General features: G+C 35.8%; 4 protein-coding genes across 5 annotated transcripts; 1 reads left to right on the plus strand and 3 right to left on the minus strand.

Moving 5' to 3' along the window:
* The first annotated feature begins 3985 nt into the window (after positions 1-3985).
* LOC139862543 (probable glycosyltransferase At5g20260) lies at positions 3986-5218 on the plus strand. Its single transcript, XM_071851158.1, has one exon. It carries the CDS (start codon positions 4011-4013, stop codon positions 5037-5039), a length of 1029 nt encoding a protein of 342 aa, XP_071707259.1. The 5' UTR covers positions 3986-4010; the 3' UTR covers positions 5040-5218.
* Positions 5219-7065: 1847 nt separating this feature from the next.
* Positions 7066-9060, minus strand: LOC139865013 (serine/threonine-protein phosphatase PP1 isozyme 3-like). 2 transcript variants are annotated; one of them, XM_071853567.1, is made up of 4 exons: positions 8703-9060; positions 7964-8523; positions 7654-7875; positions 7066-7271 (listed from the first exon to the last, which is right to left on the minus strand). In XM_071853567.1, exons 1-3 carry the CDS (start codon positions 8884-8886, stop codon positions 7687-7689), a joined length of 933 nt encoding a protein of 310 aa, XP_071709668.1. In that variant the 5' UTR covers positions 8887-9060; the 3' UTR covers positions 7066-7271; positions 7654-7686. The 2 variants fall into 2 exon arrangements, with proteins under 2 accessions (XP_071709668.1, XP_071709667.1); XM_071853566.1 differs by having other exon boundaries at positions 7649-7875.
* Positions 9061-15956: 6896 nt separating this feature from the next.
* On the minus strand, positions 15957-17484 carry LOC139862544 (uncharacterized). The gene is made up of 3 exons (XM_071851159.1): positions 17479-17484; positions 16277-16696; positions 15957-16193 (listed from the first exon to the last, which is right to left on the minus strand). Exon 2 carries the CDS (start codon positions 16691-16693, stop codon positions 16283-16285), a length of 411 nt encoding a protein of 136 aa, XP_071707260.1. The 5' UTR covers positions 16694-16696; positions 17479-17484; the 3' UTR covers positions 15957-16193; positions 16277-16282.
* A 2-nt stretch (positions 17485-17486) lies between these two features.
* Positions 17487-21289, minus strand: LOC139863281 (F-box/FBD/LRR-repeat protein At1g16930-like; the record flags this gene model as incomplete). Its single annotated transcript, XM_071851916.1, has 3 exons — positions 21182-21289; positions 18157-19234; positions 17487-17663 (listed from the first exon to the last, which is right to left on the minus strand). Coding segments are annotated over exons 2-3 (1152 nt in total), but the record flags the coding sequence as incomplete, so codon positions are not given.
* Between the last annotated feature and the right edge of the window lie 884 nt (positions 21290-22173).

The following is a 22173-nucleotide window of genomic DNA, read 5'->3' on the forward strand; positions in this document are numbered from 1 at the left end:
GAAAATTTCTCATCAAGATTTTTCATTTCATTTCGGTTCCATAATATTTTTGAATATGCATAATTGATTGCAATTTCTGTATTGACATCATCAATCTCCTCTGCAGTAGGAGTACTGATTTGTGGTTCTTCTTGAACACTTTCTTTTACTTCATTATCAGCTGATTTTCTTTTTCGAGGATTTTTATCCTTTGAACCGATTGGTCTTCCACGTTTCTGACGTGGCAAAGATTCATGAGTGACGTTATTGCCAGCTTTTGGAATTTCAATTCGAGCTGGAGTATTTACTGCTGGTATATATGATTTTGTCACCGTTTTTGTATCTGTAAATGCATCAGGCAATTGATTTGCAAGTTCTTGTATATGCATTATCTTTTGAACTTCTGTCTCGCATTCTTTTGTGCGAGGATCAAGATACTTTAATTGAGGTTCACACCATGAAACATTATTTTCTTTATTTTTCATTTCTCCCCCTAATCTAGGGAACAATGTTTCATTAAAATGACAATCAGCAAAACGTGCTGTAAAAACGTCACCTGTCATAGGTTCAATATACCTTAATATTGAAGATGTTTCATATCCAACATATATTCCCAACCTCCTTTGAGGACCCATTTTTGTACGTTGTGGTGTCGCAATTGGAACATACACTGCACAACCAAATGTTCTAAGATGGGAAATATTTGGCTCTTGACCAAAAGCAAGTTGTAGGGGGGAATATTTATGACTTGCACTTGGTCTGATGCGAATCAATGCAGCAGCATGTAAAATTGCATGACCCCATATAGATACAGGGAGTTTTGTTCTCATTATCAATGGTCTAGCGATTAACTGTAAACGTTTAATCAATGACTCGGCTAAACCATTTTGTGTATGCACATGAGCAACAGAATGTTCAACAACAATTCCTATAGACATGCAATAGTCATTAAATGCTTGAGATGTAAATTCACCAGCATTATCAAGTCTCACCCTTTTAATGGTGTAATCAGGAAAATGAGCTCTCAATTTAATAATTTGGGCAAGAAATTTTGCAAATGCCACATTACGGCTTGATAACAGACAAACATGAGACCATCTGCTAGATGCGTCTATTAGAACCATGAAATATCTAAATGGTCCACATGGTGGATGAATTGGTCCACATATATCACCTTGAATTCTTTCAAGAAACATTGGTGATTCTTTCTCAACCTTAAGTGGTGAGGGTCTAGTTATCAATTTTCCAAGAGAGCAAGATGTACATGGAACCATTGTATCATGATGGATTTTTCTATCCTTTAGTGGATGTCCATGAGTACATTCAATAATCCTTTTCATCATTGTTGATCCAGGATGGCCTAATCTGTTATGCCATAAACTGAATACACCAGGATCAATATATTTTTCGTTAACTACCAAGCTTCGCAGGTTAGTGGTTAGCACACACGCAGTCAGAGGAGGAAACCGGACCGTAACCAGAGGGTAGAGAGACCGAGGTCTCACAGGTTAAGGCGGGGAAAACCCCCTTGGCGCAAGCAAGACTCGAACCCGGGTCTCTACTCACCTAACACCCAAAGGCGTTAGACCACTGAGGCAAAGCCCCAATGGCACTACCATATGTATTTCTGGTACATTTATATGTGTATAATGTAATCCAGAACTAAGTCTTGGCAGTTTTTCAACCACATGACTCTTGTCAGTGATACTTAAATATTTCTCATTTTCTGTTGTCACTGACTGATAATCATACCCGTTAAGGTATATGTCGGAGAAACTCAATAAATTTCTGCTTGACTTGGGAGAAAATAAGGCATCATTTATTAAAAATTTTGTACCATTTGGTAGTATGAAATTTGCCTTTCCTATCCCTTTTATCAAGTTAGCAGGTCCTGATATTGTATGTATAGTTCCTTCCGTTGGTTTTAGATCAATAAAATATTTCTCGGATTTAAGTATAGTGTGTGTAGTTCCACTGTCTGCTATACAGAGATCTCCACCACTTGATTGATGTTGTATTCCAGCAAAATTCATATTGAACTTTATATATAAGAAATAAATAGTGAGTACATTAATATTACACAATATTTTAAACGCAAATAGATAGTACTGAAACATTTAGCAAACATAATGTCAAAGACAGACGATATTAAATCGTTTATTTTTCAAAAGACACACAACTTAAACATTCAAGAAATCTTCATATAAATCAGATGGTTTCTCAGTGACTGTTGGATCAATATTATCCACAAAATTTACTTCCTTTTCTTTACCTTTCAGCGAATCCTGATACATCTTAACAAGATGTTTAGATGTTCGGCAAGTATTAGCCCAGTGGCCCATTCTACCACATCTGTAGCAAGATTCTTCAGAATTTTTAGAAGAATTTTCTTCAACATCTTGTTTAATGGGCTTGTTTTGTGGTTGATATTTATATTTTCGTGGATTACTATTTCTTTGACCACCACGGCCACGACCACGACCACGTCCACGCCCATTACCATTACCATAAGGATGGTTTCTACCATAGTTATGGCTTTTGGCATGATGATGGTGATGGTTATTATAACCACGACCTTGCCCGCGTCCTTGTCCCTGTTTATAATTATTTGCAGTATTTGCTTCAGGGATTGCAAGTGTACCAGTAGGACGGGATTGCTGATTTTTCATTAATAGCTCATCATTTTGCTCTGCAACTAAGAGATATGAATTAAGTTCAGGATATGTTTTGAACTTTAGCATTCTCAAATTTCTTTGCACTGTGATGTTTGCAGCATTCATTGTGGAGAAAGTTTTCTCCATCATGTCTGCATCACTAATTTCATGTCCACAGAATTTAAGTTGTGAACATGTATTATACAGAGCTGAGCTGTATTCATTTACTTTCTTAAAGTCTTGGAACCTTAATGTTCTCCATTGTTCCATTGCAGCTGGAAGTAAAATTTCTCTTTGATTATTGAATCTGCTTTTGAGACCTTCCCATAAAACATGGGGATCTTCTACAGTCACATAATTATTTTGTAAGCATTCATCAATATGTTGATGAATAAAGCAACATGCCGTAGCTTGTTCTTTTTCAGAACAAGTGTTGTTTTCATTTATGGTTTCAAGAATGCCCATTGATTTAAGATGCATTTTTACTTTTATAACCCATGGCATGTAGTTGTTTCCAGTTGATTCTAAAGGAGTAAATTTAAGCTTTTCCAGATTCGACATTTTCTATTATCAAAAATTAAAACAAACATCATGATAAATTAGAGTCAATTTATATTCATAAGTATATAAACATTAAACATAAATTTAATATAACATAAATGATAAGTAGGTGACAGTGTCGACCATGTGTAAGCAATCATAAATAAATGTTATATAACAAAAATATAAATATTAGTAAACATAAATGAAAATTTGGCGACAGTGTCGACCATATATTTTTTCAGGTGGTATAACCGACCTATATCATTCTGGTGGTATAACCGACCATATATCATTTTGGTGGTATAACCGACCATATATCATTTTGGTGGCAGAGCCAACCATATTTAGTATTAAGATTATCGTGCTGATAACGTGTTATAATTCAGTAGGCTTATAACTACCTTTAGTGGTTTGATTCTTGATGTTATAATTCAGTAGGCTTATAACTACCTTTAGTGATTTGATTCTTGATTTAGAATACTAATAATGAAGTGTAAGAACAAAGATGATAATGGAGAGAAAGAAAGAAACACTTTGTAAGTGTGAGAAATGGTGCAAGTTTAATGCTTGCATTCATGAGTATTTATAGCCTAAAATCTCAATATAAAAATACATACTTTGTGTACCAAAATTGACTATATGTATACACCAAAATTGACTATCCATATCTATATTATTATTATTATTATAACAAAATTAATAAATTTAATAGATAAAATAAAAAAAAATAAAAAAAGAGAAAGAGGGGAAAATTTAAGAATGCATAATATAAGAACACTCCACTTCCAAACCTACTTTATTCACACATTGATACCACCTAGTCACCCAACCCTCATGGCTTTCTTTTCTTCCATTATCTTCCTCATTTCTTTACTCACTTTCGCCGGAGATGTCCTCTCCGACCACCCCACCACCACCACCCTCTACCTCTCACCACCCACCACCTTCTTCTCCAACTACAACAACATGCTCAACTCTTTCAAAATCTTCATCTACCCACCATCCTTAACCACCACCACCACCAATCTCTTCACCACCCCGCAACAATCCCAGTTCTACAAATCACTCCTCACAAGCCCATTCATCACCCAAGACCCAAACCAGGCCCACCTTTTCTTCATCCCTTTTCCTTCCTCCACCACCACGCGCTCCCTCGCGCGTTTCATCAAAACCATCCGTCTCGCTTTCCCCTTCTGGAACCGCACACTCGGCGCCGATCACTTTTACCTTTCAGCAGCCGGCGTTGACTCTTCCTCTGACCGTAACATCGTTGAATTAAAGAAAAACTCCATCCAGATTTCAAATTTTCCAACAACTTCCGGTCTTTTCATCCCACATAAAGACATAACACTTCCTCCGCCTCCGTTCAACGCCACGTCAGCGTTGACCAAGACCGTGTCAAAACGAATTCCGTTACGTTTAGTTAAAGAAATTGAGAATGATAATGAGTTTAAGGTTGAACTGATTAACAACGAAAAGGTGATCAAGTTTATTAAAAACGGTAAGTTTTGTATATCTGTTTACGGTTACGAGATGACGTGGATGGTGGAAGCGATGACGTCAGAGTGTGTGCCAGTGGTGATTACTGACCGTCCGATTCAAGATCTGCCGATGATGGATGTTATTAAGTGGGATGAGGTGGCGGTGTTTGTGGGGTCCAGTGGTGATGTGGAAGGTTTAAAACGGGTGTTGAACGGAATTGAGAAAAGTAGGTATGAGACGATGGTGAAATCTGGTGTGGTGGCGGCACAGCATTTAGTGTGGAATGCGGAACCACAGGCGTGGGATGCGTTTAATATGATTGTTTATCAATTGTGGCTCAGACGGCATACGATTAGATATGCGAGATGGGTTCAACGCTAATTATTTAATTATTTTTATTGATTTCTATTTTTATATGGCGTTTGTGATAAAATAAAAGTTTGTTTATCACACGAGACGTGAACGAATGGGTTTTAGTTTCTAAATTGTTACTCGTATATTTGAGTACTTGTAATTCTATATTCAAGATGTATGTATATCAATTTGTTTATTGCAAATAATTCTATATGTAAGATGTATGTATATCAATTGAGTCGGGTCCTTGATCATAAAAATACTCGTGCCTGCGTATAACCCACATATGCATATCAACTACTTTTTTGGCCCGCGCTTTTGCTGCGGGTTGATTTCGGGAAGGAAAAAAAAGGTACTGTAGCTACGATAGCAGCTATAGTAGCGGTTATACGGCTCGGGTTGGTGGAGCGGGTCAGGGGATCCGGATGGTATTGGGGCTAGTGGTTTGGGGGTGTTGGGCAAATCATGTTTTGAAAAAAAAAAGAAAAAAAAAAGAGTTACTATTAGTTAACCAATCAATTATTAGTTAACCAATCAATCATAGTTGACACCATTTATCACAATTTATTATCAATTGAGTCGGATACTTGATTATAAAAATAATTCTATGTGCTGATTGTACATTTTTAAAAATTAATGGGATCTGACAAAAAAAGAAAGTTTTTTTTTTTTTTTTTTTTTTTTGAGAAATGTTGATTCCAAAACGAATCATGTGTTAATATCCTTGTAAACGAGTTAGATGAATATCCTGTGGTTATAGTTGTAAAGTTAAGGTACACAAATTTTTACTGAGTTTGAAGAATTGACAAGTGAAGCTAACCTAACAAATGAAACGCTTAAAGCAGCTTACATATTGTAAGTCTTGTTTAACGGTGCTAAAGTGTAAAAACAACAAGGTGAATCGAAAAAGGCAGAAGAATATCAAAATTGCCACTTACAATGTGTGTCTGTTCCTTTTCCATCCTATCGGGATTGGATGTAAATTGCAGTGTTATGTGACAAAAATGGCAATTACAGTCCTTTCAACATTCCATTGTTTGTCTGGGTTATATTATTTTTATCCCTATTTTCACAGATTGTTGAAAAATCTTTATTATTATCCCTAAATGGTCAACCAGTGAGTCAGCCAGTGGGTCAACCAATTTAGACGAATCTTTATTTAAAAAAAAAAAAAAAACTGTTTAGAAAATGGTCTCGACCCGACCTGACCCGGAAAATATATTTCAACCCGTCCCAACATGTTGACCCGTTAAAAATCTGACCCGTTTGGACCGAAACCCAGTTCGACCCGACCCAATTGCCATGTACAGTATATTATATACATATGAACATCTAAAACATATCAAAGCTAATAATAAGTTTTTGTTAGATAGTGTCATTACTCATTACTAACCGTTAACATATAAACAAAACACCACTAACATACTGTTACCTAGTGTATCGATGAATTAGAAGTGGTGATGTCCCGGTCCTTCAAAATCTATCTAATGATGCGCATAAACGATAACCTTATGTATGCGCATCACACGTACCATGCACGCGCGATGTGTCGACCTGTATACACGATATGGCGCGCCAAACCATGATCGCGCGCACTAAGCAAGCTCACAAGGCACACCGAGTGTGTGGACACTGCAGATCCCTGCCACAATTCCTGCGACAGATAAAGGTGCATGGCAACCGTCGGGATGTATCAGGTACCATTCTCGGCGGTCGCCGCGATCCCTGAAACAGGTAGTGGTGCAGTTGGCAAGTCGTACCAGGGACCACTCTTGCTTTTTTACTTTCAGGTACGATTGTACAAGATCAAGAGAATGATGTACCTTTTGTCCCAATATGTTGTTGAAAAACAATCCATCTCGGCTATAAATAGGGACTCAGACCCCCAATACAAGGAGGAGGTAACATATAACACTCGCATTTCACACATACTATTATTAGTATGTGTGAATTGGTTCATATGTGAGGAATAGCGCACCTGGATAGTGCGTAATATTAACAGAATCATGACCCAATGATTATCCGAATTTATATAGTATGTCGAACGCATAAATGTCATGAAACAGAAATATAGATTTGGGTGCTTTTACTACAAGATTTACCAGTTGTATATACAGATTCATTTCAATAGCCTATAGAAATAGGCAACAAGGGGAAATTTTCTTACAAGTCTATATTCTTCGGCTGCTAAAGTCGTTAAATATGCAGTACAAAAAAAAAACAAAACATCCCCGGGTTCCATGACCTAACTTTTCTTACCTGGAATATAAGAACAAGAAGAATGTTAGTGTACTTACATCATCCATTTCTTTCATAAGTACGAGTTTCAATCATAAATTCGTAAAAAAATAATGATTTGTCACTAATAGTTTACAATGTAATTGTGAACTTATCAGATTGCTAGAGTGACCAATAACTTAGTGGGTCTCATTTAAGACCCTGTATTTAAGGGGTTGAAACTTTTCATTGTGTGCCTATATGTGCAGCTTCGTTTAAACACAAATTATATGACTTTTGTATGCGTAATGCACGATGCTTACATGTAACTCTACATGTGAAAATTGTGAAACTGTTTGTACTGTACATGCACACATATTATCATCTCATTATTTAGTTAATAGGTTAGTCCAACTGACCTGACCTTGAGACGCAATAGAGTCAAATTACAACCCAATTACACTTTACTCGACACCAAGAACTTATTTTTCTTCTCAACTGGTTTCAAGATTTGAAACGAACACATTAAATTCTCATTCACACTCATCATTGCACCAGCATTATCAAATTCCCCACAGTAATTAGGAGCCGAAAATATAGTTACAAGTTGTCTGTCAGCAAAAAACTCATAACCATCTTCCACTACCTACAAACCAACCAATTACCACAATAAGATACATAAACAACCTTCATATATACATGTATAAAACATACAATAATAATAAATTATTAACCTGATGAGCACGACAAACAAGGTCAAGATCATGTTTTGTTAAAAACTCAGAAACTTTATCAGCACCAAAAGTAAACGAAACGCCTCGATCATTCATCCCCCAACCTTTAACATCTTTACTAGGATCCGACCACAACAAATCACAAAGTAAACCCGTATCCGGTATAGCAGTCGGGCGGGGCAAGTTTCTAATCTGATCCAAATTAGTTAGATCAGGGGACAGTCCACCATGCATACACAATATCTTGTCATCAACAAGTGCAGCAACGGGCAAACAATTAAAACATTCTGTAAACACTTTCCATAGTTTCACGTTATACCGACGTTTACATTCATCATAAAACCCGTATATCCTGTTTATTGAAGCACATTCATGGTTTCCTCTAAGAAGGAAAAAATTCTCTGGATACTTGATTTTATAAGCAAGCAAAAGACATATTGTTTCCAAACTTTGCTTGCCTCGATCGACGTAATCGCCCAGAAACAAGTAATTTGATTGAGGAGGAAAACCTCCGTATTCGAAAAGCCTTAAAAGATCACTAAATTGTCCATGGATATCACCTAAAACATCATAAGTCAAAGTAACATTATTAACCTATTAATCACATTATAAGTTCTTCAAATTCAGTACAACACAACTGGACGATACATACACATATATATAGATATATTCACTAAACACTTATACGATACAAAATTGATGATTGATTATAACATTAAAACAGGGATTAATGAATTACCGCAAATTTTGATCGGGGCTTCGAGTTCAAGAAGATTAGGTTGTTTGATGAAGATATCACGAGATAATAAACAGAGCTGTTTGATTTCAGGTTCTGTGAGTTGAACTAACTTGCTTGATTTATTAGTTGTGGATCGAACTTCAGTTAATCGTTCGATTATCTTGTCAAGAGCCACTGGATCCATATCAATCAAAACCCTAATTATTTAACTTTGGACTGAAAAGGGGGATTTTAATTGATAATATTTGTGTTTAATTTGTATACAAAAAGTACTGTATGTTTTAGGGCGCAGTAGGAGAGCACCCGATACGATCGCCTACCTAATTTGGGTGCGCTACATCTTACTTTTACTTATTTTTATTTTTGATTTTCAAGTGCAAAATTATTACGGAGTGCTATTATTTATTATGGAGTGTAGGGTTAAACATTAGTACAGAACCCGACATCGTATTCGTACCGAATCGGTACCTTATTGCTACAGTCATTGCGTTATTCGGTGCTTATATATTAAATATTTTGGATGCGGTACTTTCGATAGAGTAACGGTATTTTCGCGTTTAGTACTCGATACGTATACCTAGAAAACGTGTCATGGGTCAAGTTTGATCAAGGATCAAATGGGCATGAGTAAGAATAAAAATGGGTCGAACGAGTTATGTCGAGACCCGAGTCTGGTTGGGTCAAGACCCAGGTCGTTTGGGTCGAGCTATTAAACTTGTTCTTGTTTGTATTATTTGATGTATTTCTTCCGAAAACGCTCGCCGAAAAACATGGGTATTAAATATTGGTCGAAAACGCGCCGCGAAAATGCGTCCAGAACAGGTGGAAACCGCAGGTCGAAAATGCACATAGAAAAACGCGCGTCAAAATCGCTTGTCGAAATCGCGCTTCTGTAACACCCAAATATTTATGGTACAAAGAGTTATAATGATGTACGTATAGTGGGTAAAGCGTAGTTTAAATTTAAAAGCTGACCGTCTGATCTGAGCTTAGTGCGCGCCGCGCACCTCTAAGAGTGCGCTCAGCGCACTCACCTGACGACAGTTTTCTGTCTTTTTCTTTTTGAATTAAATGATGGGCATTTTGGTCATTTCACTTGGGGCCGGTTTGGAGCCTTCAAAGTTGATCCATTGATCATCTTATCCTCATTTCTACACCACAAACACTCTCATCTTCAACCTTAGAGAGAGAAGAGGTTTTAGAGAGAGGAAGCTTCATTTGGAGAAGTAGGAGTTGGATTCTCACCAAAGCTCGGGTTTTAAAGTTGTTCATCTCGTTCACGGCTACGTTGTGGTAGTTTTGGTAAGTTCAAACTCCGAATTTCATTGTTTGATTTTGATATTCAAGTTAGGGTTTGAACTTAAATTATTAGGAAACCCATTTAAACTCTTGAAGTGAGTTTATTGATGCTAGTAATCGGGTTATTGGTTGTTGTTGGTGAATTTTGAGTTGGTGAACAAATTGGCCATGATTAGGACTTGTATTTGGGTTTAATCACTAGGATTAGTGATTATGGAAGTGTTAGAACCCATTTTGTGTATATGAAAGACTAATTTTGGAAATGAGTCAAAATTGGGGTTTTGGTTGATTTTGAGAATGATAAGTGTTTAACACTTAAGATTGGGTTCAATTGGCATAATAAGACCATTTTCACTTGTGTTAGTGATTATTGGTTAGTTTGGGCGCGTTTTGGGTTTGTAAGTGCAATTGGTCGAATTTGCACTAAGGGTCGAATTGAGTTGGTTTGTAAATCCACTCTAAGTGTGTTGTATTTGTGATGATGGAATAGGTACATTTCATCGGCGAGTTGCGGATTATTCGGTAGCATTTCATCAAGGCGACAAGGTGAGTGGAATGATTATACATGTGTGTATATAATGTATTTACTTGTACGAGGTTCAATGTGGGTTTAAGTTCGGGCGTTCGATACCACATCGGGTCAATATATGACATGGGTTTAAAGTTCGGGCGTTCGATACCATGTTATATATGTGTGTGTGGGCGTGTAGTGTGGGTTTAAAGTTCGGGCGTTCGATACCACATTACACGTGACGGGTGAGTTTAAAGTTCGGGCGTTCGATACCACCCAGGGGTTAGTGATATAATTCGTTGTACGCTAACGGTTGTTGGAAACACCGATGGAAAATTCGAAGTACCATTCCCTTGTACGAATGGTTAACCATGGTTGTATGTTGTAGTGTAGCATATTATATTATTCGAGTTATATATATGTTGATGTTGTGCTAGCTTGTGGTCTTGAAGAATTTAGAGTTATACTTGCGAAGGTATGCTATGTAAATTTGCTAGCGAGTATGAGGTATTTGTGTGAGTGTTTGCAAGTAGGTATATTATATATGTATATGTATAATTATTGCATTCACTAAGCGTTAGCTTACCCTCTCGTTGTTTACTTTTTTATAGATTTGCATTGGAGGCGGTGGCTCGGGTGAGCGCGGGGATTAGTGGACTTGCTTTTGGATTTGATTAGGATTGGGTAGCGTATCCCCAATCGCCATGCTCGGCTTTTATTTTGTGTTAGAAACATGTGGTCGAAAATTGTATTTCGTACTTAATTCGTAAAACGGGCCGATGTGAGCCCGGTGTCGTAAAACTTGTTTATTATCAAAACGTGTTAGTTTTACTTATGGTATTATGTTGTTAAAAGCATTTAGTCTAAAAGTGTTCGGAAGTGGTAGATCTTTTCGCGTAAAATGAATAATTTGATCAGACCTGTCCCAGGCCACTGTATGCGCCGCGCACTGGGTGGGGTGCGCTCGGCGCACTACACTGTGTGTAAAAAAAAAAATTATTGCTGCGTATTTGGTTGGATAACGGGTTGGGATGTTACAGCTTCGAAAACACTCGATACCCTCTACTTGAGACGTTTTCAAAAGATTCGCATATACTAATCAAAAAATTTCATAAATGGAAAGCTTTCGTAAATATTAAGTAATTCAAAAGTATACGAAATACACTTGTTAAAATCAAAGTATGAAAATTTAAATGCAAATGACAAATGTTTGAAATCAAAGCTGAACTCCAGCCATGCAATTAGTCAACAGCGGAAGCAACATATAAGTACCTGAGAATAAACATGCTAAAAGTCAACATAAGATTGGTGATCAAGCATAAAATAGTCTGAGGGGTTCGGTTCATACAAGATCAACAAATTAGGGGGATTTAAGGGTTCCTTGAGTTTAACTCTCTGGTCCGGAGTACCGTGAGTAACCCTCATACGAGATGATGATCTAAAAAAAGGTGGTTAAACATGACCCACCATTATTCGGGTTAGCCGGAGCTGATGGCTCAAGGGCGGTGTTAGGATTTATGTTATAGCAACGTTATTTAAAACCGCAAGGGATGTTGAGTAGCTATTCCGGCTATTCGGGTTAGCTGTTGTAGAATAGTGTGCTAAGAGAATAGTACGTTTGGGAGTGATTTTTGATGAAATGGAGATGGTTCCAGCTTGATGTTTTCAGCTCAAGTTACATCAATTTATATGTGTGAGGTTTTGTCCATTAGTGCCACGTAAGGGGACAAACAGACATGTTAGTGCCACGTTGCTTTATCCTTGTCCTTTTATTCTGTAAAGCTGTAAAAAGTACTGCCATTATCTTAGTGCTGCCCCTTATACCCTTTTGTCCTTTCTCAGCCGTTATGCAGTGTCAGGATCGTACCAACCTGTGCCACAGTGTCCTTTCTGTTTTATTGTCTCCATCGGACACCTCTGGCCTTGTATGTACAATTTGGGTGACGCCATGTTTAAACTGCGCGACCGACGTCAAGGGCATATTATTATAACTTATATAACTGGCGTGCGAACAAGCGCATTAATAGGGACTCGCGAGATTATTGTGGTGTGACGCACGCCATTAGAATGTTGCGCGATGGATGTGCAGTTATGCGCATCATTAGTTGATGAATTTACAGGTTTGTAGTAAACATAAGTAGTTTCATAGACCACGATATTTAAGCCAACACAGTTCAAAAGTGTATGCATTCCTAAGCACTCGAATTATGAAGCTTAACCAATACATAACAAACTATGCAATACATAATAACCATCCAGGCATAGCCTGGATGACCACCGACACTTCCAGTGAAGGGAGCCACCCGGGTTCGATTCTTGGCACTACCATCTCGTTCAAAAAGGGAGCTCACCTGAGGATGCTTTACCTGGTAACCGTGAGGGTCGGCTTGCGGTTTACCCGGGGGTTTACCCGCTGCGTTGGGGCCAATGTGCCTGCTTCGTAGTTGGGGTTCCACCGTTACCCAAAAAAAAAAAAGACCAAGTGTACCATTTACTAAGTAATAATAGCCTCGGAATACGTAGGGTGGGGCTGTCAAACCCAACAGATCTGTCCCTATGATTCGTGCTTACATAAGTAACTTAACATATTCGAGCTAGGGGCTAATCGGTCTCTAAATCATGCAATACGCAGTTTAAATAATCGTGTATAAAATGTAAATAGTTTCAAAACAACATCTAATCTCATCCCTATGTATAAACTAGTAAAGTTTAAGAAGTGGTCTTGTGAGCTTACATTCGTTTGCACAGCTAAGTATCAACAAATGATAAGTAAGCTGAAAACCTTGACCTTAGTACTCAACCTAGAGAACTATGTGCTGGTCAATAATTATGTCTATGCATACTAAGTTATGTCATGTTATGCATATAATCCTAAGTGCTCAAGTTTGACCAACAGTCAATCCATTTCATATTTAAATGAAATGTAATTAGAATAATTTCCATTTTTAGAAATCGTTGCGTAAGTTTTTAACTAAATTTGGAAAGTCAGTCAACTTGACATTTGAGTCATAAAAGTTACCTCTTTAAGTTAGTTTCCGATGGTGATGATGATGGGGAGGATCGGCTGGTCAAAATTTTGGGAGAGAGGAATAAGATGCGTATATTTTATTTGTTTAATGACGATTAGGGATACACAAGTATGGGTTATACAAGTTTTGGGCCAAAACAAGAAAACGGACCTAGGGGTGAGTGTGGGCTGCCGATTTGGTCAAAGAGGGGAGTCTATGGGCTTCCAAAAATTGCGAGCTAAATTCTATGTAACCCCATTAAGTGTCGTTAATCAAAACCAAAAACCGGCACGTTAACCGAACGTTTATACTAATTACCCAGGTTTTAAATATGGAAACTCACAATTAAATAAAAGAATCCTAAAACTTATAAAATACGTAAAATAAGTAATTCATTTAACAAATATACGATTCGTTGTCTTAAAAGAAGTTTTTTCCGGTTTTCACTAACCGTACGTCTTCTTGAGTTTTCTAAGTACTTCTAAACACCGAATCATGTAATCAAAGAATATGTAACACATATTAATCAAGTAAGTCCACAAAGGATCACGTATGAATATGTATTATTATATATAACTATATATACCAAGTAGAACTCGAGTAATGACCGTTAAATATTTAAAGAAAAGTTAAAGGAAAAAGTAGGGTTGTTAAGAAAGTTCTTCGAAAATTGATACCTAATTTTGAATATTATCATCGTGTTCGGCCTATTGTCGGTCAAAAAGCTGAGCATCTTCCTTCAGGGAAAGCTACTCTCTATTTTCATGTTATTTCCTAGTTGAAAATTTGAGATTCCCTGCAAATTTTCTGGACGTTGTTTTGAAGGAGTATGGATTGTGCTTACCCCAACTTCATTCCTATGCCACTGGGAATGGAAAGATTCTTTATCGAGATGTTTTTCCATGCTCACTTGTTAGTACTTGAACATTTTTTTACGTGTTTAGTCCTAAGAGGGTTGTCAAATCATGCATTTTAGGGACTGACTACGGATGACATAACAAACTGAAAAAATAACATAAAACAATTTAAAATAATTTATTTTATTTATCTTGATCATGATTTGTGTTAATGTAGTCAATTTCATATTACTCCCTATTCTATTAATTGGCCGAAGCAACAATCATTTTAGATGGACATTATTAAAAAATACAATTTTCGGTTGTGCTTAGATTTTTTTACGTGTTTAGTCATGAGAGGGTTGTCAAACAATGCATTTTAGGGACTGATTACGGGTGACATGACAATCTAAAAATATAATATAAACCGACCTAAAATAGTTTAGTTTATTTATCTTAAGGGTTAACGCTACTAAATAGCTTCATAATTTATTTATTTTTCAATGTAGGCTATATACTCGAAAAAATACTAGTGTACGTCACATACTTTCAAAAAGTGTTCTAATGTGGACTATTGGTGACCGGATACATGCGCGTGCAGTTCCAGGGGCTAACGGACGTTAACAAGAAGCATTCATAGATCGAATTGTTTAGAGTTTCAGACTTCTGATTTCTCCTTCAAGCTTCGTGTTGCATCAGATCGTGTTAAAATTCATCTCTAAACAGCAGATCGAAAAGTCAAAGTTTATGAGATTTTGCTCAACAAAATTGGATAATTTTCCGAATTTTCAGGTCTTGATTTTAGTTCACGAGTGTTAGGTGATAGAATTAGAACAACTTTCATGAAGAAATCGTATCCTAAAAACGCCTAAATCTCAACTTTGTGAATGCCCGTTAACATCAGGGACTACACATGCAAGTAACCGGTCACCAATAGCCTACATTATAACACGTTTTGAAAGTATATGACCTACACTGGTATATTTTTTGAGTATATAGTCTACATTAGACAAAAATAATATATAAAGTTATTTGATAGCCTTAACCCTTATCTTAAATGACTTGACAAACTTAAAAATTAATATAAAACGACTTCAAATAGTTTATTTTATTTATTTTAATCATGATTTGTCTTAATGTAGTCAATTTCCTATTACTCCATATTCTATTAATTGGCCGAAGGAACAATCATTTGAATTGGACATTAAAAAAAAAAAAAAAAAAAAAAAAAAAATTCAGTTGTGCTTAGAAAAGTTCTTTTGAGATGAGCATATAATAAATACTCCACAGGATTTAAAAACAATTTAGATATATGCCGTAGTTGCAATGTAGACAAAAATGATAGTAGACAATTAGATAAAACTCGGCGAGCTCTCGGTTTTAAGATATGTCCGAGTACTCTGCTCAATTACCCGGTCAAAAATCGGGATTAATAGTATTGCCAATACTCGGGATTACTCTAAAAATCAGTCAAAGCGGTCAATGTTGAACTTGGTCAACATCTGAGTACTCCAGGCCCGAGTTGCCGAGTACTCCCAAGTTCATGAGTTCTTCAACCTTGGTATTAGACGTTTATCATCAAACAAACTTTCTAACGGCATGAACAAGAATAGTAGCGCATACATATATGATTACGACTTCCGTTGATCTAAGGATCATACTTTGACCTAATACACATATAAAACCCGAATACCCTACCCATTTAAGTTGTGTAGCATAGCAGCAAAGAAAAAAAAACAACAACGTACGATTTGTCATCTGAATCCGTAAGTACACGAAACATAAAGCTTTTAGCATTCCCTTTCAAACATACAACTTCTGACTGTTGCATTGGAACCTGAAAACAAGACAAACATAAATGACACCATTTTTATGACAATTATCAACTTAGAGCATGCATATGGAAATAAAAAAACTTACAAATTGCTATGACAAAGGTTGTGATGATGTAGCAAGTTCAAGTTGATGAAGGTAGACACTTATGCAACTTTGCTTCTCATCACAATTAATCTTCATACAATCCATTATTAGATTCATAACACTGTAGGCCTCTGCACGTAAACTAGAGAAACGTGCGTGGATTCTATCATCTTTCTTTGATGCTGGAAGCTCTTTCATTGAGGATTCGCTCTTAGCCAAATCTGAAAGAATACTATTAATCTTATCTTCCCCTTGTTTAATCTGCCAAGACAAATCTTTCCAACTTTGTGACATCCTATCCTCCATTGGTGATTTACTTCGATCTACATGATGAGCTGCTCCTCTATTGGTCAAACAATTACTTTTCTCCTGCTCTAACAGTTCCTGCAAGTCATCCATATAACTCCATGCTTTCATCTCCTGCATGGTATCATACAATTTATAATTTATATTTAGAATTCATATTTATTTATTTATATTTATTTATAATAAACATTATATTAGCTCCATTTATCATCATAAAGTACCAAATTAGATAGCCATTCACTACCCTACAAGGGGTGGGGGGTAAACACTAGAGAACATACGAAAGCACCAACAAAATCACAATTTTAAAGCACATGCTACAACACATAGATGCAAAAATGCCTAAACTAATCTACCATGAGTAAGGCCTGTTTACTTTCCACTTAAATGATATGTTTCTGCACAACTCTTAATTCAATAAGTAAAATTGATGTTTCTTTGTCACTTACTCTGTCACTTAATCTGAAGATTGGTCTGTTTGTAGCAAACATAAATCAGACACCCCTTCCTTCCCAAACAGAAACAGAGGCATATGGAAACAGAACTTAATACATAAAAAAGTAAAACTGGCAAGAACTCGAAATAGTCAGAATGAAAGAGCAACTATTGATTTCTATAATCTTGTTGAAAACAAACTGGAGCATAAAGAATATCATCTCGCAAACCAACCATAAATCTGTCCCGTATTCTTCGTGTAGCAAGTTAGCAACCCATCAAGAGATAAAGTATTGTATTCAGTTACACACTCGCTAACAATCAAGTTCTTTCATGTTGATATGTAACAAGAGGGTCTCAAGTATTAAGCAATTATTGCTTGCCATAATTTTAGTTAAAACTTCAAACACCAAATACTACAACGTATAATAAATAAGAATATATGGTCATAGTGTAAATACCTCATACGAGACGAGACCATTGTGAAGGTTGCACCAGGAGAAGCATCTAGAAAATAGTTTTTCACTTCAGTAGGCATAGTTTGTTGCACCGCGGAATATGGATCAAATGGATAAACCTTTAGATGCTTTAAATTAGCAAATGGAGAAGGCTGATGTAACATTAGTTCCCCGAAAAAAGAAATAAGCTGCAAAAAGTTTACATTATAAAATAAAGTAACTGTTAATGTAGTCTTGCAAAAATTAGGTCTGTCAATGCAAAAATTGGGTCAAGCTTTCGGGTCAATTGGGTCTTAAGAAAAATTGGGCCCGGCAATGTAACCCAAAACTTAAAAAAATTTCAATGGGTTTCCGTCCAACCTATTAGGTCCTATACAAAATATAAAGAAAAGAAACATGTCTAATGAATGGGTCAGATGGGTCGACCGTAACAAGTTTCATCCTTCAATATTTTTGAAAGCATTCATGGTTATATCATGCATTATTTTTATGTGTTCTTAAATATATAACAAATAATAAATATAAATAATAATAACTAAAAGAATATAATAGATGTAAAAAATCAAATGTAAAAGTATATGACCCGCTTTACCCATTTGACCCATGACCTGTTTCTACCCATTACCCATCCCGACCCAACCTGACCCGTTTGCGAAGTATAATACTGACATAGGGACATACCTGAACTGTATCCAAGTCAAGCGTAATATATGTGGCATTATGTATTTGACGAAGTAGAGCAACAAGGTTATGATCATCTTTCAAGTCTTTTATCTCCTCATAAAAAGGCACATAAATACTAAGATCCACCCTTTCCAAAAAACATAGATCGAATGAAGAAGAAATCTGCAACAAACCACTATAGCGACCTTGAAAGACCAAGGAGACAAGCTTGGGTATAGATTGTAGATGCAATGCTTCATAATCCCACTTTATAACAGTGAGATTCTCTAGTTGTGATGCAAACACATTTAACCTCATTTCAAAAGATCTTCCATCTTCAAGTGTAAGATTACATAGTTTGGGAAGATGGATATCAAAACAACCAACAGTGACATCGTCGTCGTCTGATTGCACACTACAACAACTTAAGGTGAGATTCTTCAAGTTTGCACATTTGGAGATATGACCAATGCCCTTATCAACATCAAAATCAACATAATCAAGATACAACGTTGTTAGACAGGGGAGATCCCAAGTTGGCGAAGGCTCCAATTGATACAGAGTCAGACTTTTGAGAGATTGAGAACTAAAGAGGGAAACAGGCAAATCGTTGTCATGACAATCTATGCTCAGCTGTTGGGCATTGTGGGTAAATGTGTAGTTCATTATTGTTCTGACAACCTCATTGGTAAACAGTCCACAGTAATTGAGTTGGACAGAAGACACTTGTAATAGATTATTGCGCCCAGAGATAAAATGTTCAACAAATTTTGAAAACTTGGGCAACGTAGAGAAATCCTCACTTGAGAAATTAAGATAGGGCAATGAAGTCCATATATATTTCCATCTAGATGACAGAACACTTGTTTGTACAGCACGTTTAAGGCTAATAAAAGATAGGATTTTGTGGATAAGATCATCAGGCAAGCTGCTTATTCTATCATCTTCTTCTACGTGCATAAAGACTTCACCATGCCCCCACCTTGAATCCATTACTGTGTTTCTGATTAAAATTTAAGAATTCGCCTGACTGTTTTGCTTTTGGTTTGTTCCCAAGTCCTTAACGCTAAACCGCATTATCTTTTGGTTCCAAAAGCTACAAAAGCAAAACGATTGCAATCAATATTCAGAACATAGGACATACTAACTAACTAACTACAAATGGTACAAGTAAATATATGGTTATTGTATAACTTCCTCGTTATCAGGAAACTTCTATAATTACAGATGTAGCCATCAAATGTGTTGATAAATGGATCAGCCACATCATAAAAATAAGTGTGAACTTACAAATTTCATACTCAAAATACTAAGTTCTAAATTAATTTATAACTTGTACATGTAACGACCTGGAAAACGACTAGCGACCTATTTAAAAACAATTACTCAAAGCTTGATTTCCTGGCAACAAATTCACAACCAAATGACAACAAATTTATACACTACATCATTTATATTACACAAACATAAAACTTTAAGACTAAAAACAAAAATTTGGCCAATTTTATACAATTATAACGAACGTGACATCATAAGCTCGGTAAGGGCTGTCTGACCCAAATAAACACAGTGTTTAATATCTTTTTGCTTACTGGACTTCGTCATAAAATAAGCTACAATATAAAAAGGAGAAACAACTAAAAAGTAAGTGAAACGCTAATAAAAAGTCACTGCTATTAAATTTCTTGGGCCGTACTAATTCTCATTTTAGACCTTACTAGTAAGTGCCACCTTCCCTATAAAAAGACGAAACAACTAAAAAGTAAGTGAAACGCTTAGTGAATACAACTAACATACAACCTAATCATACATTTAATATAATATCAATACTAAAACTTCTCAATCAACAACATAGACATACATATAAATACTTTATGTACATGGGCCGGAAAACTCACGCAACAACTTACACACCTTTACTTTTCATAACTTAGGATACGAGCCGGAATACTCATACTACAACTCGTATCCTTATATCTTACACCATAACTATTATTATAATCATATAAGTAATAATTCTTAACTTACATGCACAACACTTTCACAAATTATCAACTACACATACCTTAAACATGTCAAGTTCATTACATGAAGTTAATACACATATGGCTCAATCATTATGGCTCCTTGATAACCTTTACAACAAGATACTAATCTATTTGTACTCTCTTCTAAACATGCACATACATAATCATCACACATTACACACTAACTTCTTATCAAATCATCAATTATAAAAAAAACATGGCTCAAGTGTAGCTCGTAACATTCCTTATATGCTTACCCACGTATTAAGCTTCAATATGAGGCAAGTTTACATTATAAGTACCCTTGCTATCAAATCAAACAAATTATATACGATTATATACACAAGGGAACACATGTAGTTGTACTCACCTTGTTTACCAAGCCTGCTAACGAAACTTGCCAAGCACATCATATGTGTTCACCAATAAAAACCTATCGAATAGTTATTACATTATCATTTATACATCCATTTTCAACATAACAACTTATATATTTGGTTTTGGCTAGCTTAACACTATATACTTCCATTTTACCATAAACAGAATTTTGAACAGCCTGAAGAATTCAGTTCATTTGACCCAGTCAAGATTTGTTTCAGGATTTGAGATCTGATTTGTTTGAAAGTAAACTCAAAGACCTTTACAACGATAACTTGCACGTCTCCTACGGAGCTACGATTACAGAGTTATGACCCATTTAATCCGGCACATTTAATGAAAATGTTGTTTTCCAGCTTTTTATTTCACACCAATACACCATCAAGCTCATTCAAACCATTTCTAATACTTGTTTAACATAAACTCAACTTAATACACATATTAAAACTGATTTCTAGCCATCATCATCCTCAAATCTCTACTTCTACACAATCTATTGATTAAATTTTGTTTCATACTCATAAATAAGTACATGCGACTTTACAATACCCATTTAACCCCTTTTCCCCAAAATTTATCAACTAGGGTTTATATACAGTTTAACTATCAGAATACGAAATTATATGCATAAATTATACCTTTTGGGTTATGATTAAGCTTGAAGGCTTTCATATATTCAAGATTCAAGGCTTGATTTGATAAACCTGAAACCTCTTCTTCTTGTTCTCCCTAAACCGTCCCTCTCTAGTGCCCTCCAACCAAGAGGTTGAGGGTTCAAGTTGAGACATATTGATCGTAAATATTCGTGTTAATGGTGTGTGTGAGTTTGCCTTAAAAAAAAAAAAAGCGTTGGCGGAAATAAACTAAAATTTCCAGATTTCACTTGATTTTAACACGAATTTACACCTTGGTCCCTCATATTTTTGACTTACTAAAAATCTGCCCCAATTGAGTTTAACAAATTAAATTACTTACATACAAACGCTTCAAAAATCTTATGTTACCTTTAAGTTTAGGAACTGATTTAAATTGCTTCATATATGTATGCATTAAACTACTTTTTTGACAATACAAAATTGTTATCGACAAAATCTTCAAGTAGTCGCGTTCTCACTTATATATTGCTAATCAATCGATAAAAATTAAACGTGAAAAGGGGAAATCGGTAAGAACAAATAACAAACGACATATGTTAACTAGTCAAAACGTAATCGGTAATACAATAACTGCAAGTAGCAAGCGACTTGAGATAATTAAATGCGCCATGGTTATGGTTTTATTACAAAAGGATACCTATTTTAACATAGCATATTCAAGTTTCATAAGATTGTAAAAGCTCAATGTGCGTTAGATTGGGAATTTGCAATTTACGTTCAGGACACGTATAGTAGTGCTCATATGACGAGGGTTGTTTGGTAAGCTTCTACGGAGTATAATATTACAATTACGGAGTAATTTCATTTAATTTTATTTGTTTATTTATATTGAGTACCGATTGACGGATAAATGAACGTTTTGGAGACAAAAATATGATTACTTTTACTTGATGATTAAACGTCCAATTATTCAGAATTATTCTCAGTTCTCAAATACAATAATTTGTTTAATGAAGTGAAGTTAAATACAAAAA

Source organism: Rutidosis leptorrhynchoides, chromosome 8 (assembly GCF_046630445.1).
Source record: "Rutidosis leptorrhynchoides isolate AG116_Rl617_1_P2 chromosome 8, CSIRO_AGI_Rlap_v1, whole genome shotgun sequence".
Taxonomy (NCBI): Eukaryota; Viridiplantae; Streptophyta; class Magnoliopsida; order Asterales; family Asteraceae; genus Rutidosis; species Rutidosis leptorrhynchoides.

Bases quoted from the DNA above. Each gene is read 5' to 3' on its own strand.
- LOC139862544 (XM_071851159.1), bottom strand. From the start codon at position 16,693: ATGAAAGCATGGAGTTATATGGATGACTTGCAGGAACTGTTAGAGCAG.
- LOC139862543 (XM_071851158.1), top strand. From the start codon at position 4,011: ATGGCTTTCTTTTCTTCCATTATCTTCCTCATTTCTTTACTCACTTTC.
- LOC139865013 (XM_071853567.1), bottom strand. From the start codon at position 8,886: ATGGATCCAGTGGCTCTTGACAAGATAATCGAACGATTAACTGAAGTT. The intron at 8,524-8,702 runs GTAATTCATTAA...ATGATGTTTTAG, and splicing joins AGCCCCGATCAAAATTTGCG to GTGATATCCATGGACAATTT. The intron at 7,876-7,963 runs GTTAATAATTTA...GTTGGTTTGTAG, and splicing joins TTGTTTGTCGTGCTCATCAG to GTAGTGGAAGATGGTTATGA.